This window comes from Jaculus jaculus, chromosome 16, assembly GCF_020740685.1.
Source record: "Jaculus jaculus isolate mJacJac1 chromosome 16, mJacJac1.mat.Y.cur, whole genome shotgun sequence".
Lineage (NCBI taxonomy): Eukaryota > Metazoa > Chordata > Mammalia > Rodentia > Dipodidae > Jaculus > Jaculus jaculus.
In genome coordinates, this window is record NC_059117.1 from 47,603,363 (window position 1) to 47,631,213 (window position 27,851).

The following is a 27,851-nucleotide window of genomic DNA, read 5'->3' on the forward strand; positions in this document are numbered from 1 at the left end:
AGGAGGGAATTACCATGGGATTTTTTTTAATAATCATGGAAAATGCTAATAAAAATTTTAAAAAAAATGGCAAGAAATGATCAAATGTAACTTTCAGACACCCCCCCCAAAAAAAAGCTGGAAGGGATGGCTTAGCAGTTAAGGCGTTTGCCTGCAAAGCCAAAAGACCCAGGTGCAATTCCCCAGGACCCATGTAAGCCAGATGCACAAGGGGGTGCATGCGTCTGGAGTTCGTTGCAGTGATTGAAGGCCCTCATGTGCCCATTCTCTCTCTCTCTCAAACAAATAAATAAATAAAAATAAAATATTAAAAAAATTACTTCAAACCAGATCAAACAGTGGTTTTGGTGGTGCTTTCTTCAATGTAATATCACTATAAATAACAAAAAAAAATACTTCCTCAAACTTATATATTTTTGTTTATCAAAGGATGCAATGACAGCAACAAGTTAAGAAGGCTGGAACATACATATAAGCAGCACTTGGGACAAATGCATGAGGATTGATCATTGCATCAGTGCAAATCTGAGGCCAGCCAAATCTATACAGTGCACACACCAACCAGGGCTATATAGCAAGGGTCTATCTCAAAAACAAAACAAAACAAAACAAAACCAGCTAGAAGGATGGCTCAGTGGTTAAAGGTACTTGCTTGCAAAGCCTGCCAGCCTGGATTCAATTCCCTAGTACCTACATAAAGCCACATGCACAAAATGACTTATGCTTCTGAGGCCTTGGTGCACCCATATACTCTCAGGCTCTCTCTCTTCCACACACATACACAAATAAGCAAATAAATATTTTTTTTATTAAAACATTTTTTTATTTAAAAATTTATTTATTTCAGAGAGAGAGAGAGAGAAATAGGCAGGAAGAGAGAGAGAATGGGTGTGCCAGGGCCTCCAACCACTGCAGATGAACTCCAGATGCATGTGCCCCCTTGTGCATCTGGCTAACGTGGGTCCTAGGGAATCAAGCCTTGAACCGGGGTCCTTAGGCTTCATAGGCAAGCGCTTAACTGTTAAGCCATCTCTCCAGCCCCAAGTAAATAAATATTTTTTTTTGCCAGACATGGTGGTACATGCCTTTAATATCAGCACTCGGGAAGCACAGGTAGGAGGATTGCCATGAGTTCCAGGCCACCCTGAGACTACACAGTGAATTCCAAGTTAGCCTAGGCTAGAGCAAAACCCTACCTCTAAAAACCAAAATAAATAAATAAATAAATATTTTTCAAAAGATTCTTTTTTATAAAAGAAAAGAAATATGTTTTGTGCCAGGTGTGGTGGCACACGCCTTTAATCCCAGCACTCGGGAGGCAGAGGTAGGAGGATCACTGAGAGTTCGAGGCCACCCTGAGACCACATAGTGAATTCCAGGTCAGCCTGAGCCAGAGTGAGACCCTACCTCGGAAAACCAAAAAAAAAAAAAAAAAAAAAAAAAAAAAAAAAAATGTTTTGTGAAATAAACCAAACCTCCAAGTTCAAATATATGATTCCATTTACAAGGTACTCAGAATAGGTAAATTCATAGAAAGAGAAAGTGATGAGAGATTACCATACCAGGTGCTGAGGAAGAAAGGAAGTACGAGATGCTGTTTTTTTGTTTGTTTGCTTGTTTTGTTTTTTGAACTAGGGTCTCTCTCTAGCCCAGGTTGACCTAGAATTAACTATGCAGCCTCATGCTAGCCTTGAACACAAAATGATCCTCCTACCTCTACCTCCTGAGTGCTGGGATTAAAGGCGTATGCTATCACGCCTGGTAAGAGACGCTGTTTAACTGGCACAAGTGCTTTTGTTTGCTTAGCTGAAAAATTAATGGATGCTGGCAATGAAGACTGTACACCACTGTGTATGGGCTTCATGCCACTGGGATATAAGCGTTACAATGATTGAAATGGAGCTGAGAGATAGATAGCTCAGTGGATAAAGCACTCATCACTCAAACCTAAGTACCTGAGTTTGGTCTTCCTTTGCATAAAACCCAGAAACCAAGTGTGGTGGTTTGAATGTAAAATGACAACCTCTTGTGTTTGAACACCTCATCCTCAGCTGGTGGCTGTAGCATTTACATTCTCTTTGCTGGGACAAAACATCTAACCAGAAGCAATTCATGAAAAGAAAGGGTTTATTTCAGGCTTACAGTTTTCAGGGGAAGCTTCATCATGGTGTAAGAAGCCATCCCACCTCATCCCATCCATACCAGACAGACTACAGCAAGGTCAAATTAATTCTGCGCACAGAGTGGGTTGAACTGACTAGTGAGCCCTGCCTCCAGCAACACACCTCCTCCAGCAAGACTCTACTTCCCAAAGGCTCTCCAGCTAGAAGACAAAGTAGGAAGCTTCATCACAAATACTTGATGCTGGGCATGGTGGTGCACACCTTTAACCCCAGCAACCAGGAGGCAGAGGTATAACCACCATGAGTTCAAGGCCAGCCTGAGACCACACAGTAAGACCCCTACCTCAATAAAACAAACAAACAAACAAAACCCTTGGGGCTATGGGGGACATTTTACATCCAAATCACCACCACCACACCACAATGGCACTGCTAAGGAAATTTTTTTTTTTTTTTTTTTTTTGGTTTCTCGAGGTAGGGTCTCACTCTAGCCCAGGCTGACCTGGAATTCACCATGGAGTCTCAGGGTGGCCTTGAACTCATGGCAATCCCCCTACCTCTGCCTCACAAGTGCTGGGATTAAAGGTGTGTGCCACCACACCTGGCTTGCTAAAGAAGTTTTGTGGAACCTTTAGGAAGTGGAGCCTTGCTGGAGGAAATAAGTCACTATGGGGGGGTCCTTGAGGTATTAAGGTTCCATCCCACTGGATGTTCTTGCTCTCTTTACTTCCTGTTGATGTGAAGATGTGACACCAGATACTTGCTCTTGCCATGATGAACACTTGCCCTGTAAGCCAATAGCAGTTAAGGCTCTTGCCTTTGAGGCCTAAGTACACAGGTTGAATTCCCCAGTACCCATGTAAGCCAGATGAACAAGGTAGTACATGTGTCTGGAGTTCCTTTGCAGCAGCTGAAGACCCTGGTGCATCCATATTCTCTCTCTCTCTCTCTCCCTCCCCTGAGCATGGTAGTGCATGCCTTTAATACCAGCACTCAGGAGGCTGAGGTAAGAAGATTGCTGTGAGTTTGAGGCCACCCTGAGACTACATAGTGAATTCCAGGTCAGTCTGGGTTAGAGCCAGACCCTACCTCAAAAATCTAAAAGCTGGGCATGGTGGTGCATGCCTTTAATCCCAGCACTTTGTAGGCAAAGGTTGGAGGATCACTGTGAGTTTGAGGCCAGCTTGGAACTACAGAGTGTGACTCTATCTCAAAAAAAAAGATGGGGGTGGAGAGATGGCTCAGCAACTAAGGTGCTTGCCTGCAAAGCCTAAGGACCTGAGTTTGACTCCCCAGTACCCATGTAAAGCCAGATGCACAAGGTAGTGCATGCATCTGGAGTTCATTTGCAGTGGCTAGAGGCTATCCCCCAAATAAATAAATAACATACTTAAAAACAGATATAAGAGATCAGAGTGAGACCCTACCTTGAAAAACCAAAAGAAAAAAGAAATAATTTAGTCTAGGTGAATGGTGTCAAGGTCTGAAACAAGCAGGAATAATTAAAGCACACAGGATTAGGAGGCCCCGGGCGCCACGGTGAGAAGACATGGGGCTCTGTAGATAAGTGAAGACAAGACACTTCCTTTCCTTTGCCACAGGTATTGCAAAATGCCACTTCTTACCACAGCCATATCTCCAACTCTTCCACCAGGACACCCTCACTTGCCACATGGAGGGGCCTTTAACTGTCCTGAGGTCAGCTCTGGTCTGGCCCTGAACTTGTCATAGGTATCTCTGGCTCTTGGGCATGGGTGGGATAGCCAGGTCAGGACTAAGCAGGGACATTTCTGGCTGCCCTCAGAGACTCCCTTAGGTATCTCTACCACCCTGACAAGCAGTCCAGACAAGAAACTGCTGAAGAAGGGAGATGGGCACAGCTGGGGCCTAGCTCCCCACCCTGTGCCAGGGCTAGGGCCAATGCCAAGGGTAGATCCCATCTCAGAGCAGAATTGTTGCTGAGCCCCACAGGACCCCTCCAGAGGTACCTTGAGCTGGAAGGAGTCAGACAGTCATCACTAGGGCTCAAAGCCTGGCAGCATGTAGCAAGACCTACATGGTTGCAATGGGAATGAAGGAAAGAAAGAATGGGCTGAACAAGCTACTACCCAAGGGGCATTCTTTGAGGAGACCCCTGAGACCCTAGTACAGTGCCCTCTCAGTCCCTCACACTGCCCATTCCCAGACTGAGTGGTAGACAGACAAGCTGACAGGGAAGGAAGCACTAAGAAGCAGCTTGCCCAAGTCATTGAGCTATAGGACAAGGCAGAAGGCATGTGATAATGAGACCAGAGAATGGACAGCTGATGTTCTTGTGGCCAGTAGGGTCTGTCTACCACATGCAGTGAGGGTAGGGGTGAAGCAAGTGTGGTGGTGTTCAAGGCTTCTTGGATATATACCCTCAACCTACCCCATTTCCTGAGGCCAAGCTTGGCTGGACCTAGGCTAAGGCTCTGGACAAGAGAAGACATGCCGCTTGGCCATGTTCCATGAAGGACAGGAGATCTTTGCCTGTTCTTCCTCCTGGGCCGATGGGGGAAGGGGGCTCTCATGCCATCCCCACCCCTTCCCTTCAGGAGCAGAGGGTAGACCCACCAAGACCTGTCATCCATCTGGCCAGCTAGCCTTGATAGTGATCCCACCAGTGTCTGGGTCAAGTTCAGAAAGGAAATTAAATGGGGAATCACAAACACAGAGCCACTGCACCCAGCTGCACTTGCAAGTGGCCTCCACTACCACAGTCCTCCACAGCTTAAGCATAGGCTTCTGAAATCAGCAACTGAAATCAGGTAGTGAAAAACATACCCAGCTCTGTGGTCAGAATACCATCTTATATGACAAAACAGACCACGTGACCAGTTATACAAGTTTTATCATTTGAGTGGAGTTAAGTTGCAAAAGATCCACAGCGGGGCTAGAGAGATGGCTTAGCGATTAGGCGCTTGCCTATGAAGCCTAAGGACCCCGGTTTGAGGCTTGATTCCCCAGGACCCACGTTAGCCAGATGTACAATGGGTCACATGCGTCTGGAGTTTGTTTGCAGTGGCTGGAGGCCCTGGCATGCCCATTCTTTCTCTCTCTCTACCTCCTTCTCTCTGTCTGTCGCACTCAAATAAATAAATAAAAATAAACAAAAAATTTTTTTAAAAGATCCACAGCCCAAATGAAGTGCATACCCACCATTTTGAGTCCTGTACTTGGGACCCATTAATTACAGAACTGTGTGGCTGGAATGCTGACAAAGCCATTTGAAAGGATCCTTTGAACAGGACTCTGCATTTCCTTCCTCCTTGCACCCTGTCTCTTATGGGGTGTGTGTACATGTGTGCATGTGTGCATGCATGTGTGTATATGTGTGTGTGTGTACATTTTTCCTGTTTTGGTCAGTGTAGTCAGGCTCCTTCCCAAGAACAGAAAATGGCTCATGAAGGACTGAGCACTCCTAGGCAGGCCTTGTACCCAACTGATGTCTAGGGTCTGCTTTGTCCTGGGAGAAGCTTGGACTTGATTCAAATACTGGTTGGGCTTTGGCCACAGATGGGGAGCACAGAAGCCTTTCCAGAAGACAGTGGGCACATCAGGACCTTAAAGTTCTTGGTCTCAACCATCCCACTCCCAGTATTACCAGGGATCCATCCTAGGCTGGTAACCCTCAACGCATTACAAACAATCTGACTGCTCAACAACAGGGTGATGCTGACTAGAAAGTAGTTTCTGCTCACCACCTAAACAGTGCCTGTACGGGCTCAGGTGAGCAGAGCTCAGCTCCTCACAATCTTCAATGCGTAGAATGTCACTTCATAGCTCAAAGCCTCAGCACATGAGGCCAGGAGCACCATCCCAAGCTCCTACTTGACCCTCATGCCTGTTACTCTGCCCATGGCTAAGATCCTTCAGTGGAGCTGCAGAAAATATGGGGGGGGGGGGCTCTCAGTCACCCCTGCCTTTACCTTGAGGACTGGGGATGGATCACCTGACTTTGGTCACCTGACCCACCAGTATTGGATTTGACTAGTAAAACCCAGAGACCCATAATGAGGCTCCCAATAGAGACCGGGCTCTGCGTAGATGATAAGAGCCCCAGGAGGGCACTGCACCAGCACCAAACCTATGACCAAAGGAATGGCAGTCTGCACTGACTGCTAGGGTGGGTTATCCCCCTGTGACCCCAAAGCAGCAGCAGGAGGGGGGTGTGCTGAGAGCATCATCATTACTAACCCAAGGGCAGCAAGTGCTAGTAGGTAGATCAAGTCCCTCCCGGCCCACCCTCTCGTCAAGTCAGAGGCTGGACCCACCCCGCCATGGTTCCACTCAACAAAGCCACATCAGGGCAGCGAGCACATGGAAATGTACCAAACACCCACACTAAGGCAAAGGGAGGCCCAGGAGTTTGCAAAGGTCCTGCTGCTTTCCTAAAGCCTAGCAGATGCTTCCTGGTGAACCCACTTCCTTACCACTAGCCGTCACTGGGCTAAGGGTGAGGGTGAATGTGTCCCAGAGTGGGAAGAGTTTCATTCATTGAGACAGGACTTGCGGTCTTGCCATATGAGTGGTACATAAAAATGCCCTATCTGGTGGATACCTTCCAGTAAGTTGTTGGCCAGGTAGGACCCTGATACCCCCAAAACATTACAGGCCATTGCCAAGGCTCTTGGTTTCTCATCAAAATGAGATTGTAAGACCCTATTGCTGAAGACTCCACATGCTTGGGCTGCAGGTCACTGAGAAGTCAAGCTCAAGCAGAGCTGGAAGCCTCCTCCCTGTAGACCAGCTGACAGACAGCTGGAAAAAGCTACACTGCATGCAGCCCTAGGGAGAGAGAAGACATCAAAACAAAAAACAGCAGTGGACTCTGCAAGCCTTGAGATTGGCCAGTCAGGTCAAATGTGTCAAATGGTGCAACAATGGCATGTCTTTGTTATGGGAGAAACCAACTGCTCTCTAAGTGGACTGAAGAAAACCTATTCAAAAGCCTATGGCTGGGGAAAAAAAATCCTATGGCTGGAGATCATGAGCTTTAGGGGTGTAAAGTCTGCTCTTGTCTGGCTAAATGCATATATTATTCTCACCAAACTGCCCTTAAGCTCTTATTTTAATGTTCATATTCATATATTAAGTCTATTCTCACTTTTGTGAAGCTTCTCTTTGCAGATGATAGTGACCACTGGGATGACTCAAAAGTCACTACAGAGCTAAGAAGAAACAACTGTGGAGAATTCAGTACTGAAATACCTCTGTCATGCCCTCCAAGGCTTAGGGTTCAAAAGAGGTGGCAGAAAGAATCTAAGAGCCAAAGGAAGGGAAGGACTGCTTACAGTGCAATCATAAAGTGGCCTGGATATTCATGACCTTGAAGTGTTTAACACTACCTACACAAGACCCTCATGATAGGAGGAAAAGATGATGACCTCAAAATAGAAAAGTGATTAGTTGGAAGGGAGAGGGGATTCAAAGAAGGGTGGATTTTAGAGGGGCATTCTCTCTCTGCTCAATCTTTCCCCTATCACTTTCTGCTTGCAAATAAATAAATACATTTAGGCTGGAGAGATAGCTCAACAGTTAAGGCACCAGCCTTTAGAGCCTAACGACCCATGTTCAATTCCCCAGTACCTATGTAAGCCATATGCACAAAGTGGTGCATGCATCTGAGTTCATTTACAGTGGCTAGAGGCCACAGTGCACCCACTCTCTTCTGCCCTCCCATCTCTCTCTCTTTCTCTATATCTCTCTGCTTGCAAATAAATAAAAAAAATAAGTAAAATTTTTAAATGCCCTGCCTAGTCTAGGAGGAGAGGACATGGAGACATGGAGACTTAAGTACAGAGAAACAATTTCTCAGAACTCTGAGTCACTATCTATCCCATGGACACTACTTGGTCAAGCTTCACATCTCCCTGGGGCACTTTCCCTATGGTATCCTAACAGTGTCCTGCTGCTGCTCGTAGCTTCCCCATCCCACTGCATCAGCTCTTCACAGCTGCTGGGAGTCCCCTGAGAAGAATAACCAGAAGTAGTCAAAGAAACAGGGGAGGGTTAACTCCCATTTGGACCTTACATAGGAAACAACCAAAAACAAAAGATTCCTCCTTGTATTTGGGGCCAAATCCGGATGACAGAATGCAATATCACTTAAGAAATATCCTGCCATGCCAGCCAGGCTAAATGAGCCAATGGGTGCAATAGTAGCACGTCTGTCATGGTGGAAACCAACTGCCCTCTACTTGGACTGGAGGCCCGCTCCATGGGAGGGAATACTTCCCTGATACTGAAAACTTAAAACAGGGGTTGTCATGAGCCCTAGGGGTGTAACGTCTGCTGCTATCTGGCTAAATGTACATACTATGCTTATCAAACTGCCCAGTAAGCACTTCTCTTAATGTTCATATCCATATATTAATGCTACTCTCACTTTTGGTAGAGAATCTTCTCTTTTCAGATGGCAGTGACTTGGGATGACTCATAAGGCATCATGGTGCTGGAAAGAAGTGACAGGACTGCTCAGTACTGCAATATTCCTATCACACCTTCCAAGGCTCAGGGTCCATTGTGGAAGAGGTGGCGGAAAGAATGTAAGAGCCAAAGGAAGGGTAAGACTCTTTACAATGTGCTCCCCCCAGACACAAAACGGCCTGGATATCCATGACCTCACAGTGCCTGACACTACCTACCCAAGACCATGATAATAGGAGGAAAAGGTCATGATATCAAAATAAAAGAGAGACTGATTGAGATGGGAGGGGGATATGATGGAGAATGGAGTTTCAAAGGGGAAAGTAGGAGGGGCAGGGAGGGCATTACCATGGGATATTGTTTATAGTCATGGAAGTTGTTAATAAATTGAAAAGGAAATAACCTGTCATGCTGGGTGTGGTGGCACATGCCTTTAATCCCAGCACTTGGGAGGTAGAGGTAGGAGGATTGCTGTAAATTCAAGGCCAGCCTGAGACTACACAGTGGATTCCAGGTCAGCCTAGGTTAGAATGAGACCCTACCTTGAAAAAAACATTTTAAAAAGAAAAAGAAAAAGAAAAGGAAAGGGAAGGGAAGGGAAGGGAAGGGAAGGGAAGGGAAGGGAAGGGAAGGGAAGTGCCTTAAGGAAGGGAAGGGAAGGGAAGGGAAGGGAAGGGAAGGGAAGGGAAGGGAAGGGAAGGGAAGGGAAGGGAAGGGAAGTGCCTTAAGGAAGGGAAGGGAAGGGAAGGAAAGGGAAGGGAAGGGAAGGGAAGGGAAGGGAAGGGAAGGGAAGGGAAGGGAAGGGAAGGGAAGGGAAGGGAAGGGAAGGGAAGGGAAGGGAAGGGAAGGGAAGAAATACCCTGACAGAAAAGTTCAAAAGTTCAGCATCTGGTCACCCTTCTACATCCATCCCCCAGGGCACAGGAAGTACAGGGACAGAGCTGCATATAAAGGGACACATCAGAGTTCAGGAGGGGGAAACCCCACACAATCCTGCAGAAGAAACTCAAGTAAATAAAATGTAAGGGGAGAGGGAGAAGCCTCCAGATTATGGGAGAAAGAAAAGCTGCTTCTGCCCTTCACACGTGGCTCTTGGCTGGATCCTGGGTGTTAGGGTCTCAAAATCTCTCCCATCCTGGTCCCCGCTTCTGCTGTACCCACAGTCAAAACAGAAATGTAGCCAACTTGGCTTCTTCCCCAGAGCACTAGTCCACAGCTCCAAGCCTCCCAAGGGGATGGGCATAAAAGACTTCCCAGTTGGGCATAGTGGCACAAGCCTTTAATCCCAGCACTCAGGAGACAGAGGTAGAATTGCCGTGAGTTCCAGGCCAGCCTGGGTTACAGTGAATAAATAAATAAAACTCCCTGGCCACCCACACACACACCAAAGTAAGGTGCAAGTTCTATGTCTTTGTCTCTGTCTTCACCTCTCATCAGTCTCTTAGTCTCTCCTTCCAGAGCTGTTTGGATGGACCACACAGCAGCAGCTGGATGCAGTTACCAAAAGCTCACTTCTGGAAAAGGAATTTGGGGGTTCCTTGCCAATACGCCAACCCACAAACAAATTTAGGGTACCTCGGATTCTTGCCTTAAGAATTTAAAGAATTTGGGCTGGAGAGATGGCTTAGCAGTTAAGCACTTGCCGGTGAAGCCTAAGGACCCCAGTTAGAGGCTTGATTCCCCAGTACCCACATAAGCCAGATGCACAAGGTGGCGCATGCACCTGGAGTTCGTTTGCAGTGGCTGGAGGCCCTGGCGTGCCCATGGTCTCTCTCTCTCTCTCTTTTTCTCTCTCTTCTTCTTTCTCTTTCTGTCTGTCGTCCTCAAATAAATGAATAAAAATAACAAAAAATTTTAAAAAAGAATTTAAAGAATTAAAATCCATAGACCAGAATGTAAAGTTTAGATAGACTTTATTTAGATTAGAGAAGAAAAGAAAGGCTGGAAAGATGGCTTAGTGGTTAAGAAGCTCTCCTGCAAAGCCTAAGGACCCAGGTTCTATTCCCTTGTACCTATGTAAGCCAGATGCACAAGGTGGCACATACATCTAGAGTTTGTTTTCGGTGGCTAGAGGCCCTGATGCATCCATTCTGTCGGTCTGTCTGTCTTTCTCCTGCTTGCAAATAAATAAATGAACAAAAGAGAAGGAAGAGCCGAGTGTGGTGGTGCACACCTTTAATCCCAGCATTTGGGAAGCCAAAGTAGGAGGATTACTGTGAATTTGAAGCCACCCTGAGATTACATAGTGATTCCAGATCAGCCTGGGCTAGAGCAAGACCCTACCTTGATAAACCAAAAAGAAGAGAAGGAAAGGGAATAAAGTGCAGAGAGCTCCTGGCCTTGTGGATGGCAGTAGGGGTAGAGCCCATGGGTAAGGGTGCGCTGAGACTCGGGAAGCTGGTCAGAACCATAAAGTTCAGGAGCCAGCCAAGAGAGCTTGTCCCCTGTTAGGTGTGCATCTATTTATAGCCTTATTGTGGTGAGCTTCACCATCAGGCTCAGGTGAGCCCAAGGGACAGCAAATTGGTCTGGGCTAGAGTCTGCTCAGGAAGAGGCCAGCCATGACACCAAGCTGTGGGAGTTGAACTTGACCAACCACAATGTCAGGATTAGAATTTATTTTTAAAAACTTATTTATTTTGTTTGGTGGGAGGCGGGGCAGATACAGAATGGGTGTGCCAGGGCCTTCAGCCACTGCAAACGAACTCCAGACGCATGTACCACCTTGTTTATCTGGCTTATGAGGGTCCTAGAGAGTCAAACCTGGGTCTTTAGGCTTTGCAGGAAAGTGCCTTAACCACTGAGCAATCTTTCCAGCTCTTCCTTCTCTTAATCTAAATAGTCTTTCTAAACTTTACTCTCTGTTAAGCACAGGATTAGAATTTAAATTCTAGGAAAGAGGTCCTCCTTCCCAGGAAGGGATCAATTTGTGTGTGGAAAAAACAGATCTAGGGAACTCTTTAGGTAAGAGATAAGTCAGATCATTCTTTCATCTCTAGCAAACAGGATATTGCAAAGGCAGTCTGAAGGACTTTACTTTTGGTGCCCAGTCACTCCAGGCTAAATTCCATACACCTGCCCAGCCAAGCCCCAATAACAGCAGTTTTTCCAGCTCTCCCAAATGACCTGATCTTTCACTCCTAAACCACTTTGCAGTGGTTCCTCCCAAAAAGTTTGGTCTTGGTTCTCTAAATTTGGACCCCAACACTGGGGAATGGTGAATACGTATATAAGTCTACCAGACATGACAATGGATCTGAGTTTCAGAAATATACATGGAGGGCTGGAGAGACAACTTAGCAGTTAAGGCACTTGCTTATAAAGCCTAAGGATCAGGGTTAGAGTCCTCAGTACCCATGTAAGCCAAATGCACAGGGCATGTCTAGAGTTGCAATGGCTGGATGCCCTGGCGCACCTATTCTCTCTCGCTCTCTTAAATAAATAAATAAATGTATAAAAATACACATGGAAAATGGGCAGAAGAAATATTTGGGGGCTGTACTGATGGCTTACCGATTAAGGTGCTTGCCTGCAAAGCCTTAAGGACCCAGATTTGATTCCCCAGTACCCACGTAAGCCAGATGCACATTGTATACCCATTCTCTCTGTTTCTCCTTCCTTCATAAAAAATAAAATAAGGCCTTCCGGTGGGACTCCGAGATCTTCAGGCCCTGAGCAACATCAGGTGGCTGCAGCCCAGGGTGTGGGGCCTCCATGTGTCTGGTGAGAAAGAACGGGGCACCGAGGAGCAGCTGTGCTCTCTGGCACTTGGAGAGAGACATACAACAGACAGACGGATGGATGGACGCCTGCCTGCACTCACCCATCCCCAGTCCTGCTTTTTTTTTTTTTTTTTCCTACCTTGATCCAGGCCAATGTGCAATACCAACATGTCTGTGTCTACTAACGGTGCTGTAAGCACCTCACAGATTCCAGCTTCGGAACAAGGGACCCTAGTAAGGCCAAAGCCATTGCTTTTGAAGTTGTTAAGGACTGCTGGTGCACAAAAAGATACACTATGAAAGAGGTTATATTTTATCTTGGTGAGTATATTATGACTGAACAGTTATATGATGAGAAGCAGCAATATATTGCATATTGTATATTGTTCAAATGATCTTCTTGGAGGTTTGTTTGTAGTGCCAAGCTTCTCTTTGAAAGAGCACAGGAAAATATACACAACAATCTACAAAAACTTGGTAGAAGTAAATCAGCACAAGCTGTCAAACTCGGGAAGGTCCACGAGTATGAGAATGGCTGTCCTCTGGCAGATGGAGTGGTCTAAAGGAATGTGCCAGAGCTGCAAGAGAAGCCTTCGTCCTCAGAGCCGGCTGCTAGACCTCATCTAGGCCTCATCTAGAAGGAGAACGATTAGTGAGACAGAGGAAAATTCAGATGACTGAACTGGTGAACGACAGAGAAGGCGCCACAAATCCCTTTCCTTTGGTGAAAGCCTGGATCTGTGTGTGACACGGGAGCTGTATTGTGAAAGAAGCAGTGGTGGCGGGTCCACAGAGGCCCCCTCAAGTCAGGCTCTTGATGATGGTGTAAGTGAACATTCGGGTGATTGGTTGGATCAAGATTCAGTTTCTGATCAATTTAGTGTAGAATTTGAAGTTGAATCTCTTGGTTTGGAAGAGCATGGTTTAGTGAAGAAGGAAAAGAACTCTCAGATGAAGATCACGAGGTTTGTCGAGTGTTACTGTGTCAGGCAGGGCAGAGTGATGCCGAGGACTCATTTGAAAAGGATCCTGAAATTCCTTTAGCGGACTATTGGAAGTGCACTTCCTGTAAATGAAATGAAGCCTCCACTCCCACCACATTGCAACAGATGTTGGGCCCTTCATGAAAACTGGCTTCCAGATGATAAAGGGAAAGATAGAGGGGAATCATTGAAAAAGCCAAACTAGAAAACTCAGCTCAGACAGAAGAGGGCTTGGATGTGCCTGATGCTATAAAACAAAACAAACAAACAAACAAAAAACCTGCAGTGAATGACTCCAGAGGGACATGTATTGAGGAAAATGATGATCTAGTCACACAAGCCTCCCAGTCCCAAGAAAGTGAAGAGCATTCTCAGCCATCGACTTCCAGCAGCATGATTTGTAGCAGCCAAGACTTGAAAGAGGTGGAGAAGGAAGAAACACAAGACAAGGAAGAAAGTATGGAGTCTGGTTTCCCCCTTAATGCCACTGAGCCTCGTGTGATTTGCCAAGGTCGCCCTAAAAACAGTTGCGTTGTTCATGGCAAAACAGGACATCTTATGTTGTGCTTCACATGCGCAAAGACGCTCAAGAAAAGGAACGAGCCCGGCCCAGTGCACAGACAGCCCATTCACACGAGTGTGCGCAGTACCTCAACTAGCGGCCTCCCCAGAAAACAGTTCTGGATCTCTTAACTACGTAACCCGAAAAGTTTAGACAACAAGGACTTTACTTTTATTTACAGATCACGGCAAGGAAAATCTTAGTCTATATAAATTTATTTGTAGTATAACTTACCCTCCTTGGGAGTAAGAATTGTGAATATGCCTTTTAGGAAAAATTCACCTCTGTTTCTATTATGTTTGGGTTTTAATGTAATTTATGTGGACTGGATAGCTCATCTTTCATCCTTACCCTTTATATTTTAAGTAATTTCTACTTACATGAGAGGTATCTTGTTCTTTTTTTAATGTAAGTAGAACATATAACTTATTAAGTACCTTTCATGTCAGGAATAGAAGGATGTGTGGAGGTTTGTATGTTTAAATTTTAGACACTCTGACACTCTTTAGTTACTTTTAGAAGTTGTGAGTTATAAGTGGTGCTATGTAAGCAGAAACATGCATCTGATTTTCTAGAAAGCCTCATTGCTATATGCAATGTGGGGTAGGTGCTACTTCCAGTTGAAAACACCTTTCTGGACTTAGTTATGTGGTTTCTCACAGTCAATCGACCAGTGCTTTAGGACATTTTTAAAAACCAGTGCCTTTTGGTTCAGGTGTTCCCTCTAAGGGCACTGGTCTCTCCCTCCTTCCCTCTCTCTCTCTCTTCTCCCTAACTCTTGTATATTAGTTATCTGTTTCTTCCTTTTCTTAGTGGGCACTGACCTGTAACTCCCAGTACCAGCATGTGGCTATCATCCACAATGAGCTTGATCAGAGAGACCTACAAGGTTTCCTAAAAGAAAGACAGATTTCTGTCTGAGTACTTGATGACCTACCAAGGGTTAGTGGTAAGACCCTACTGCTGAGGACACCTTATGCGGTCGACACGTAAAATGGGATGGCATGGCTGGAAGCTGGAAGAGAGTCAGTCCCCAGACAGTCAGCGCATCTAGTGCCAGAAGGTGCTACAAGGGTGACTGGGGGAAATGACCAATATCTGTCCAAGCAACTCGTGGTCTAACCTACTTAGCAGCAAATAACCTGTTGTGATGCCCACACAAGTGCAATAGTGGCACACAGCCATGGTGGGGAACCAACTGCTCTTGATTTGGCTAACTAATCCCCTCAGTGGTACAAGACCCATACATAGCTGGAGCTGGGAAACAAGTCAGAACCATATCCAAACATAAGCCCACTGTCCATTATTAAGCTACCATCAATCGTGGACTACAAGAGGGCCTACACCTATTAAATTCTCTATTAAAAAAAGTACAGGTTATCTCATTTGTCCTGGTGCTAACTTACTCTCTGTTGGAGAATCTGCTTCTCTTTTTCAGATAGATGTAGATCCTAAGGAGAGAGCCACCCCATCATACCTAAAAAGGGCCCCGGCTAAAACTAAGAAAAACTGGCGAAACAAGCAAGGATGCTGTTTTCCTGGTGAACTGGGTACCAACACAAGGGTGAAGGAGACCAACACAGAGAAAAATCAACCCCTACCAAATCAGAAAGCCAGAGCCCCAGAGGCCTCCAACACCTCATCACTGAAGCAGACCAAAAATGAACCCAACATGGCTCAGGGAAATTTTGTGGAAGAGGGGGCGGAAAGAATGTCAGAGTCACATGTTGGGTCATGATATGCAGAGACATTTATCCTACACATAACTGTGGGCTAACCCCACAATGCACGACCTCAACAAGGAGGGGCCAGGGGGAGGGGGTAGGTCATGGATGAGCCTAATAATGGTACCAAACTGACTGTACTTGCTGAATATAAAACTAATTAATAAAAAAATTAAAAATTAAAAAAGAAGAAAAGCTGATACTGAATGGCAGACAAAGAAGGAGATTTTTTAAAAAAAACAACCAATGCCTTCTGAAAGATTAATTTAGAGATTTGAGAACTATTCATTTTAAAACACAAATGCTATTCTAAGATGACCTCTCTAAGTAGATTAGCCTCTTGATACATAATTATATAAGAATTTTGAGCGAAATAGTGAAAATGGCCCTTGATTTAAGGCCCAGTTATTTTTCTCCTATGTATGACATTTATACATGCTCAGGTACAGAAATAAAATTAACTGGACCACAAGTTCAGAGTAACAGAAAGATAGTTTTATATTAATGGTACATTGTTGGTTTAAGTTTCAGAAAGAGCTGGGCATGGTGGACACGCCTTTAATTCCAGCACTTGGGAGGCAGAGGTAGGAGAGTCACGTGAGTTCAAGGCCACCCTGAGACTACCTAGCCAGGTCAGCCTGAGCTAGAGTGAGACCCTACCTGGAAAAAACAAAGAAAAACAAACCGAAACAAAAGCAAGATATCTTCCACCATGATTTGACAAACAAGGGAAGGAACCAGTACTTGAGCCTGGGCAGTCTTAAAACTGAAGGCTTATTCATTTGGGGTTTATAGTAGTCTCATTGTATGTCCTTGGAGATTACTAATGTTGTATAAAATTTCATGTTTACTATACATATTATTTATTTGTAAATAAATGATATTAAATATTTAAAATAAAATAAAAAAGAAATATACATGGGAAAATTGGCAGATAAAATATATTTGGGTGCTGGAGAGATGGATCAGTGGTTAAAGTGCTTGTCTGCAAAGCCTAATGACCTGGTATTCACTTAAGCCAGATGCACATGTGGGGCACACCCACTCCTCCCTTAAGGTAAGACAGGCAATACCATGGAAGGTGCTTGACAGGAAGAGGTGGAGTCCCCACATCAAGTTCCCTGGCTAAATTACATGCTAAAAATTTCCATAGTAAAGAGGATTTCTGTAGTTATTGCCTTAGACTTCCCAGGATCTCTAGCCAAGGAGGGAGGGAGCACGCTAGGAGACAAGGGCTAGGCTGAGGGGTAAAGGACTGCAGACCTCAGGAGCCTGGGCCTTCTGCCAAGCTTTGCTACGGTCCCTTTCAGCTGCACTTCTTTATTCTTGGTTTTGTTTCATTTCTGTCTCTGTTGTTGTTGTTAGATTTATTATTTATTTATTAGAGACAGAGAGAGAAAGAGAGACTGAGAATAGGTGCACCAGGACCTCCAGCCACTGCAAAGGAACTCCAGATGCAGGCACAACCATGTGCATCTTGCTTACGTGGAATCTGGAGAATCAAACCTGGGTCCTTGGGCTTTGCAGGCATGCGTCTTAACTGCTAAGCCATCCCTCCAGCCCCTCGTTTTTGTTGTATGAGGTAGAGTCTGTAGCCTTGAACTAAGGTGATCTTCCAACCTCTGCCTCCTGAGTGCTGGGATTAAAGGCGTGCCACCACGCCTGGCTTAGTTTTTAGCTTTATCCTTTTCATTCAGTCCAAGAAGACAGCCAATAGGAGGGTGCCACCCACCGTTAGAGTCCTCCCATCTCAACTAGAATCCAGAAAGTCTCTCACAAATGTGATCAGAGGTTTGTTTCCTTGTTGAGTCTAAATCTTGTCAAATTGACAACCAGAGATTAACCATCGCAAAAATCTCAGTAAATATGGCACCGCACATTCTGCTCTTGTGCTTTTTGTGATTGTCTGTGAAACATGAGCATGGAATTTCTCTTAGTTGTGGTAGAAGAAATTTAACAAAGAAACCAGGCCCAGATGTTTCTCTAAAGCATGGTTTCTATTGTACAAGCTTTACCATGGAGACAGTATGACCCTGAGTCTCCACCCCATCTCTGCGGCTGCACCTGCTTGAATGTTATGTGGTTAGTGCAGCCATAGAACACAAACACCCCTGAACAAATACCGTTTTGTTCTACTTTTGTACTTTCCATTTTGTATATTAAATTTTTATTTTTTAACTATTTGGAAGAATGGGCACATCATGGCCTCCAGCCACTGCAAACAAATTTCAGACACATGTGCCACCATGTGTATCTGGTTTATGTGGGTGCTGGGGATTGAACCTGGGTCCTTAGTCTTTGCAGGCAAATGCCTTAACCACTAAGCCATCTCTCCAGGCCCCATTTGTACTTTCTTTCTTGCATTGTCTACTTGTGCCCCTAAATCATGTAACCTTAAAAACTTATGCCAGACGTGGTGGCACATGCCTTCAAACCCAGCACTCAGAAGGCAGGGGTAGAGGAGCAGAGGAATTCTGAGAGTTCGAGGCCAGCCTAGGCTAGAGTGAGAACCTATTTCAAAAAAAAAAGGGGGAACCGGCCAGGCGTGGTGGCTCATACCTTTAATCCCAGCACTTGGGAGGTAGAGGTAGAGGATTGCCATGAGTTCGAGGCCACCATGAGACTACATTTTGAAGATTTAAAATTTTAAAAAAACGTATTTATTGGTCAAAAAAATGTTCAAACAGTGAAGTCTCTTTCCCTCACCACTGACAGAAAATTCCAGTCTCAGAGTAGGGTACATGAGATCTTATCTCAAAATAAAAGAAAAGAAAGTGTATTAGTCAGGGTTCTCTAGAGGAACAGAAGCCATAGAGTGAATTGTATTAAAAAGGTATTTAAGCCAGGCACAGTGGCACACGCCTATAATCCCAGTACTCGGGAGGCAGAGGTAGGATCGCCATGAGTTCAAGGCCACCCTGAGACTACATAGTAAGTTCCAGGTCAGCTCATCTGCCTTCGTTTTGTGTCTGTCTTCTTTACTCCAAGTTGGACTCCCGGTTGACTCTGCCTAGGTATGTTAATGACTGAGGAGTTTTCTACCTAATCTATCTCATCTCCCTTCAAGGCCAAAGGCAAAGAGATAAGTCACTGTCTTAAACCTATAGTCATCTTGCATTCCCAGAATAGAGCCTCCTAAGACAGACCAACCCCTAGATGAGCGTAATTATCTGGGAGGGCCAGGCTGTACCCTGGAACATGAGTAATCAATCACTCAAGCAATAAGACCACCTTGCTGGGTGTGGAGGTACATGGCTTCAACCCCAGCACCTGGGAGGCAGAGGTAGGCAGATCACCATGAATTGAAGGCCAGCCTGAGACTAATTCCAGGTCAGCCTGGGTTCGAGTAAGACCCGACCTCAAAGAAACAAACAAACAGAAAAAATAAGAATAAGGCCACCTTGTAGAAGACAACTTAGTGAGTCAAACAGCAAGCAGACCACACCCTGACCCACACTGCTCACCAAAATTCTTCCATTAAACCTAAAGACAGCAGACTTCGGGTTACCTGGAGCCCTGTTCTTTTCAATTTTGCTACATTGATTAAACCTTCTCTCTCTGCTTTTTAACTGTTACTCACCTCTTTATTGGTGCATTGGGATGAGTGACCCAGCCCAGCCTGTCCAGGCTGCCAAAGCCAAGCTTTGGCTCTAAAAGTCTGGGTACATTAAGAGTAGCTCCTTGGGGCCAGGTGTGGTGGCACACACCTTTATTTTTTTTTTAATTTTTTTTGTTTATTTTTATTTATTTATTTGATAGTGACAGAGGGAGAAAGAGGCAGACAGGGAGAGAAGAGAGAGAATGGGCGCACCAGGGCTTCCAGCCACTGCAAACGAACTCCAGACGCATGCGCCCCCTTGTGCATCTGGCAAACGTGGGTCCTGGGGAATTGAGCCTTGAACCCAGGTCCTTAGGCTTCACAGGCAAGCGCTTAACCACTACGACATCTCTCTAGCCCGGCGCACACCTTTAATCTCAGCACTCAGGAGGCAGAGGTAGGAGGATCACTGTGAGTACACCCTGAGACTACACAGTGAATTCCAGGTCAGCCTGGGCTACATCCTACCTCAAAACAAACAAACAACAACAACAACAAAAAAAACCAACCAACCAACAAACAAACAAACAAAAAGTGAAGAAGTGGTATAGGAAGACACTCAACCATGTGCATATTCACGCATGCACACCTGTACACACATGTGCCCATGAATACAAACATCTAGCCACATGCACACACATCACACACCAAAAAAAAGAAAAAAGAATCTTACTGCTCTTTTTTTTTAAATTAATTATTTATTTATTTGAGAGCGACAGACACAGAGAGAAAGTCAGATAGAGGGAGAGAGAGGGAATGGGCGCGCCAGGGCTTCCAGCCTCTGCAAACGAACTCCAGACGCGTGCGCCCCCTTGTGCATCTGGCTAACGTGGGACCTGGGGAACCGAGCCTCGAACCGGGGTCCTTAGGCTTCACAGGCAAGCGCTTAACCGCTAAGCCATCTCTCCAGCCCCTTACTGCTCTTTTGTATCAACTGAAAATTATGCTGTCACTAAACTAAGCCCCAATCTCTAGAATGTATCCCTAGACATGATAACACTGTCTCCCCATGAAAAATAGATCATGAAGGTTCAGCAGTTTGGATGCTGGCCTGTAGCCAGGCCAAATGAGCCAACAGGTGCAATAGTGGCATGTCTATCATGGTGGAAACCAACTGCCCTCTAATTGGACTGGAGGCTTGCTCCATGGGAGGGAATACATCCCTGATACTGAAAACTTCAAACGGGTAGTCATAAGCCCTAAGGGTGTAAAGTCTGCTGATGACTGGCTAAATGTATATACTATGCTCATCAAACTGCCAAATAAGCACTTCTCTTAATGTTTATACCCTCATATTAATGCTACTCTCACTTTTGGTAGAGAACCTTTTCTTTTCAGATGGCAGTGACCTTGGGATGACTCAGAAGGCATCATGGTGCTAGAAAGAAGTGACAGGAGTGCTTTACTGCAATATATCTATCACACTTTCCAAGGCTCAGGGTCTATTGTGGAAGAGGTGGCAGAAAGAATGTAAGAGCCAAAGGAAGGGTAGGACTCCTTACAACGTGCTCCCCCAGACACAAAATGGCCTGGATACCTCACACTGCCTGAAACTATCTACACAAGACCATCATAATAGGAAGAAAAGATGGTGACATCAAAATAAGAGGCACTGATTGAGATGGGGAGTGGATATGATGGAGAAGGGAGTTTCAAAGGGGAAAGTGGGGGGGGTATTACCATGGAATAATTTTTATAATAATGGAAGTTGTTAATAAAAAAAAATTGAAAAAAAAAGCTGCTTGCCTGTAAAGCTTAACAGCCTGGGTTCGATACCCCAATACCCACATTAAGCTAGATGCACAAAGTGGTATATGCATATGGAATTGGTGTGCAGTAGCCGGAGGCCCTGGCACACCCATTCTCTCTGTCTGTCTCTCTTCTATCTCTTCCTGTTTGCAAATAAGCAAACAAACAAACAAAAAAATCAGGCCAGGCATGGTGATGTATTCCTTTAATCCCAGTGTTCAGGGGGCAGAGGTAGGAGGATCACCGAGAGTTCGAGAGTTCGAGGCCACCCTGAATTCACATAGTGAATTCCAGGTCACTTTGAGATAGAGTGAGACCTTACCTTGAAAAACAAAAAACAAATAAACAAACAAACAAAAAAAAAACATCAGGCTGGAGAGATAGCTTAGTGATTGAGGCACTAGTCTGCAAAGTCAAAGGACTGAAATTTGATTCCCCAGGACACACACAAGCCAGGTGTGCAATCCCAGCACTCAAGAGGCAGAGGTAGGAGGATCACCGTGATTTCGAGGCCACCCTGAGACGACATAGTGAATTCCAGGTCAGCCTGGGCTACAGCGAGACCCTACCTCGAAAAAAAAAAAAAAAAACTTTCAAGTATAAACATATAAAATAAGCACACACTTGTATTTGTCTTAACATCAGGGTTCTATGTTTAAGTTCCACAGCTTTTTTTTTTTTTTTTTGAATTTTCGAGGTTTTTGAGGTTTGTCCAGGCAACAAACACAACTACAAAAATCACCCCAAGGGGCAAGGTGTGGTGGCATACAGCTTTAGTCCTACTCAGAAGCAGAGGTAGGAGGATCGCTGTGAGTTTGAGGCCAGCCTATGACTACATAGTGAATTCCAGGTCAGCCTAGGTTAGAGCAAGACCATGCCTCAAAAAATAAAATAAAAGCCGGGCATGGTGGCACATGCCTTTAATCCTAGCACTCAGAAGGCAGAGGTAGGAGGATCGCCGTGAGTTCGAGTCCACGCTGAGACTACATAATGAATTCCAGGTCACCCTGGGCTAGAGTGAGACCCTACCTCGAAAAACCAAAAATAAATTAATTAATTAAATAAAACAAAAATCACAAGGGAACAGGGTTCTCTGCCACGAACAGAACACATAGGCTGTGACCTCAGAGGATTTAGTCCCAAGAACTGGCTGGGTTGGCATTAACATTGAATTACAAGAGTCCTGAGTCTGCCCCCAACCCTCCCAAGAAGCCCCTCCTACCAGAGCACATAATGTATGCAGTTCTATGGTCCTGCTGAGAAGTGTAAGGTGCAAACCCTGGGTGGCCTCAAGATCTTAGGCTCCAACCTGGCATTAATAATCAGGCATGGTCAAGTCCAAGCAGCTGGTGCAGAACAGGGGACAGGGGTAGCACCAGGGTCTGGAATTCTCCAAGGGCTCCTGTCCCAACCCTGGCCAGCCACAGGGGCCCTGGCAGGCAGCTGGTATTCACTAGAGCTGGCTTCTTCTCCACCAGACAATGAATCCACTGTTGATTGCCCAGGGCCTTGATTAATATTTGCAAAAGAACAAAGTGGAAAATTCCACCTATGTGGGTGGAGGCTGGACTCAGGACATGTCAACAACCCTCATGGCCTTGTTCCCACAGGGATGGTTCCAGAAGAGCAACAAAGGTCTCCTAGCAGGGATTGGATCTGGAGACTATCCTCAGTCTTATATCTAAGAGAAATTCTCCATCTGGGTCAGAGATATTAGAATAAAGAAAATTTTATTGCCCTGACTCCCTTTCTGTAAATTTCTACATAATCTACATAGCATTTAAACCCTTGAACTTTCTTTCCTGACAATCCCCCCCCCCACCCCCAGTGTCCTAACAGCTCTCCTAGGGAGGCAGAGCATATGTTAGCATCATGTTAGGGGAAAACTAAGGCTGCAAGAGACCAAGAGCCATGGCCAAAGCCAAGAGACAGCAAATGTCTGGGTACTGGTACAGAGGTCTTTATTTTTTCATTTTTCTTTTTTTTTCCTTGATTTTTCGAGATAGGGTTTCACTCTAGATCAGGCTGACTTGGAACTTCTCAGGGTAGCCTTGAACGCAGGGTGATCCTCCTCCCTCTGCCTCCTGAGTGCTGGGATTAAAGGTGTGCTATCACACTTGGCTTCACAGGCCTTTCAAGCTGCGGCCTTTCCCCACCTGGTAGCCCCCATGCTTAAGTATGCCCACGGAAGAACGCATGTGTTTATTCATTCTGGAATTTAGTGAGCGGCTACTCAACCCCTGGATATGAAGGTGTGCTTTGCCAGATGGTGCCTTCAGAAATGCAGACTTAGCATATCACATGACTGAAGGCAGAATGTTAGAAAATCTCTAAAGACAGAGTCAACTCTCACCACAGTCCTTTCTCACCCATCTCATTTTGCAGAAAAGGAAACAGACTCAGAGAAGAACCTTAAGTCCAGGAGAGAAAGCTGAACCCTCCAATGGTGCCTCTAATGCGTAAACCCACACTGTTATCAGGCTTAGGCATCGAAGCATGTTAAGTCCTCTCTAGCAGGCCCCAGAGAGGTTGCACAATTAGTCAACAGGGGGTCACTCATGAATAGGCACTTGTAGCCTGAGCCACTATGAAAACTCCTGAGGAGACAGGCATTGCATCTTTGTGTATCTGGCTTTACATGGGCACTGGGGAATCAAACTCAGGCTTTGCAGGCCTTAACCTTAACTGCTGAGCCATCTCTCCAGCCTTTGTATTTTTGCCTATAAGTAATTCCAGCAGTGGCTGCAGGGCCTTCCTCACACCTTTTGCGATTTACTGCCCACTCTATAGTCCTATCTAGCCTGGGCTATGGGCACACCCCTGTCCTAGAGCCAGGGCGGTGTCATCTCTATGCCTGTTAGCACCTGCCCTAAGGCAGGGGAGCCTGCTTGAGCTATGTCAATAGGCTGCCTGGCACCCTTGCCTGGGCACGCCCTCCATGTACAGCCCTCCCAGACCACCCTCATCTCACTTGTCTTCTCTCTTTACCACCATCTTCTAAAGGAAGGAACTCAACTCTTACCCCCTTTCTTTTTTTTTTTTTTTTTTTTAATTTTTTTTTTTATTTGAGAGCGACAGACACAGAGAGAAAGACAGATAGAGGGAGAAAGAGAGAATGGGCGTGCCAGGGCTTCCAGCCTCCGCAAACGAACTCCAGATGCGTGCGCCCCCTTGTGCATCTGGCTAACGTGGGACCTGGGGAACCGAGCCTCGAACCGGGGTCCTTAGGCTTCACAGGCAAGCGCTTAACCACTAAGCCATCTCTCCAGCCCTCTTACCCCCTTTCTTAAACCAAAACCATACCCTTATCTACACTCCTACTCCTGAGCCCATTTCCTCCTGTGTCCTACCTGTTCTTACCAAGGTCAAGTGAAGCCACTTTTGGTTTCTGTGTCCATGTGACCCCAAGAGTTCTTGTGTTGAGCCTTCTCCTACACCCCAGCTCACCCCAGGCCTAGAAATGGCTGACTCACAGATCTGTCTTCAGGCCTGACCTCTGCATACCTGTCACCCCAGCCCTTGCCCTTAGTCCAGAGCTCACCACAGCAGTGCCTGCTCTGCCAGCATAGCGTGGAGCCTGGCCAGGGGCGGACACTCAGTCACTCACTCAATGAACACATGTCAGCAATCCTCTGCACCTCATAGCTCTGAAAGGGGCTGGCACCCCACATGCCTTGCATAGACAAATTAGCGGCCTTTTGAAAGCTCAAGGCTGACCTCAAACTAAACCTCTTCAGTGGCTCCTGAGTCCCAGAGCACACAAGGCTGTCGCTGTCTCCAGGGGCTCCTGAAGCAAGGCGGCACTCTGGCCTTGAATGTTTGTGTCACTGCACTCATCTTCATTCCAAGCACACGCACCCATGGCTCACATTTGCACCCTGGTACCTGGCAGGCGTCTGTTGTTCAGAAGGACCATTATGAGAGCTAGAAATGTTCACAGGCCCAAAGAAGTCAGAGGTGTTGAGTGGCCCATCCCAGGCAGGGATGAAGCCACAGCCTTACCTGAGTCACCAGCTCCTTGGTCAGGGTGGCCTGGAACTCACAGCGATCCTCCTATCTCTGCCTCCTGCAAGTGCTGGGATTAAAGGCATGCACTACCACTCCCAGCCAGGAAAAGTTTTATGCACTTCCACAGTGTATGCTCTTGAGAGACCCTAATCCATCTTAAGTTTGTGGACTGGGCCTGCTCCATGCGGGTCAGAATCAGAATTTGCACCTGAGCCTCACAGATGAAAACTTAGACCTGGCTCTCAGGTGGGTCTAAGAGAACACAGCCACTTTAGGGCTCCTTTTGACATCCTGAGTTGGTCATCTAACACTGTTCACATATGAAGAGCAGATTCCAGACTCCACTGTAAGCCCAAGGCCCACCCACAGTGCCACAGTGGACTACCCCTCTCCCAGGCCACCACATCTCAAAGGATGCTACCTGACCCACCTTCACAGAATTAAGCTTAAGCTTGGGGGGCAGGTGTGAAGATGTGGGCTGATGGATCCCTTTCAGGCAGAAGCTCAGAAGGAACAGAGGGAAATGTGACAGCCACTGTCACCATACCCACATCATCTTCGGGACCCCAAATGGAACCGTCAAACCCCCCCCCTTTTTTTTGTGGTAGGGTCTCACTCTAGCCCAGGCTGACCAGACCAGGCCTGTAGTCTCAGGGTGGCCTGGAACTCACAGCGATCCTCCTACTTCTACTTCCAGAGTGCTGGGATTAAAGGCGTGCGCCGCCACATCTGGTGGGGCCCCCAGTCCTCTCTTTCGTGGGTCATTACCATTTATCAGAAAGGCCGAGGTGGCGATTCCTATCGCTGTTAACCGCTTCACCAAGTTCCTGCTGACTAGCTCTATTCAAGAAGTCAGCAAGGTTTCCGCGGGCTTGCATCTCACCCCGGTTCTTTCCGGGTGGTAGTGGGGGGGGGAAGACACCGGGTCCTCGGCGGGGGTCGGGCCTTGATCCAGCGACTCACCGTCTCTGCAGGGTAACTGGCGTCCGGGAGCTCCGCGGGCCTTGGCGACGGGACAGGCTCCCCGCGCGGGCGCAGCCGCCGGCCCGGCTCGTGTTCCAGCCGCGGCCGCTCCGCTCCGGCGCCCCGGCCTCCAGCCGCTGGACCCCGCCCACCCGCGAGCTCCGACGGCGGGGCGGAGCCGGAGGAACGGCTTTAAGAGCGCTCGAGAGCCCGCGTCGAGGTGGCTAAGCCATGTCTCTTGTGCTGCTGAGCCTGGCCGTGCTGTGCAGGAGCGCCACGCCCCGAGAGCCGGTAAGATCCCCCCACCTCGGGTGCACCGCTTCCCCGGCTCCCATCCTTCCTGCATGCTCACCCCGCCACCTGCTAGCCCATGCTTCTGGGACACTGGTCGTGGAGGGGCCTAGGTCTGCACCCCGCGCTGCTCAGACTGTGGGCTGCTTGTGTCGGGGGTATTGGATTAGATTTGATGGGTACTGACTCCACTGGGTTCACATAGACCCAACATACCCTGTTTGGTGGGCCGAAGGCCGTACCCAGCTCAGTGCTGGTGTCCTCCCAATGAATGACACGCGCCGCCACGGAGCAGCCCAAAGCCTGCTCCAACTACTCACTATGGCCTCACAGTTGAGCTGCCTACCTGCTGGGTCACCATAACAGTTTCTCCACTACCAGTTGCCTTCTTGCTCTCTCTTGAACCATGTTTGATTCTTGAAGGAAGGTTTCCTTTCTTTCCCAGACCCATGCTTGACAGACTGAAGAGATCTTCTGGGTCACCCTAGAGGAAGAAGCGCACCCCAAACAGCATTTAGATCCAATCTATGTCCTCGTGACCCAGCAGATAGCATCTTTGTTGATGGTTATGGAAAGTCGAACCATGCCCGTGGTGCCCAGATGTCCTTAGCTGCTGTCCTGCCTTCTCAGCCCTCAGGTTCCCTTGGCTTTTCAGTGGAGGAGAAACTTTGTGGCAGTTGCTGTTAGACCAACAGTCAGACTTTGTCTAGTATGGAACTGTTGTTTGGCATCTTCCTACACTTTTGACTTAGCAGCCCTCCAACAAGAATTTACTTCCTAGTAGGGTGGCTCATTTGTTTAAAAAGAGTATCACAAAGACAAAGGACGATTTTGCACAAACCACATTTTTCCAACCCTCAAAATCTATACCTTCTGTGTGACTGGGTGTTTGGAGATATGGAGGCTAGAGCCTGTGATCTTGTCATACTGTGCATTGTCACGGGTGTTTGCAGCTTACTAAATAAAAATTAAATACTTTATAGACTCAATGTTATTCCCAAACACTTATTTTCTTTCTTTCCTTCCCCCCCACCCCCCCCCCCCCACCACCACCAAGGTTGGGTCTCACTATAGCCTAGGGTGATCTGGAATTCACTATGTAGTCTCAGGGTGGCCTTGAACTCACAGAGGTGTGTGCCATCACACCCAGCAGTACTTATTTTTTATGTGAAGACATGAGTAGTAAATGCTAAAGGGTTTAGTAGTGGCCTTTCTTAGGCACTGATGAGACACATTTACTTGTTTTGAAAGCTGTTTAAAAAACATAACATGATGAAATCACATATCCTCTTTTTTTTTTTTTTTTTTTTTTTTTTTTTTTTTTTTTTTCGTGGTAGGGTCTCATCGTAGCTCAGGATGACCTGGAATTCACTATGTAGTGTCAGGGTGGCCTTGAATTCATGGTGATTGTCGTACCGTACCTCTATCTCCCAAGTGCTGGGATTAGAGGTGTGTACCACCACACCCAGCTTCTTTTCTTTTCTTCATATTTATTTTTTATTTATAAGAGACAGAGAAGGGAGAGAAAGAGAGAGAATAGGTCTCTAGCCACTGCAAACAAACTCCAGATACATGTGCCACCTTGTGCATCTGGGACCTGGAGAATCAAACTTGGGTCCTTAGGCTTCATAGGCAAGTGCCTTAACCGCTAAGTCATCTCTCCAGCCTCCTCTTTGGG

The 27,851-nt window shown here is 46.5% G+C and overlaps 2 protein-coding genes and 1 pseudogene across 2 annotated transcripts in view; 2 read left to right on the forward strand and 1 right to left on the reverse strand.

Moving 5' to 3' along the window:
* The window catches only part of Chdh (choline dehydrogenase), a 41,668-nt gene extending 15,687 nt beyond the window's left edge, over positions 1–25,981 (reverse strand). Inside the window, exon 1 of the mRNA XM_004652627.2 lies at positions 25,883–25,981. The gene's annotated coding sequence lies outside the window, so the exon portion shown is untranslated. The remainder of the gene's footprint in view (positions 1–25,882) is intronic.
* On the forward strand, positions 12,449–26,110 carry LOC101617476 (annotated as a pseudogene).
* Positions 26,099–27,851, forward strand: part of Il17rb (interleukin 17 receptor B) — a 29,046-nt gene continuing 27,293 nt past the window's right edge. Inside the window, exon 1 of the mRNA XM_004652626.2 lies at positions 26,099–26,173. Within this exon, the coding sequence (XP_004652683.1) occupies positions 26,114–26,173 (60 nt within the window). The 5' untranslated portion in view covers positions 26,099–26,113. The remainder of the gene's footprint in view (positions 26,174–27,851) is intronic.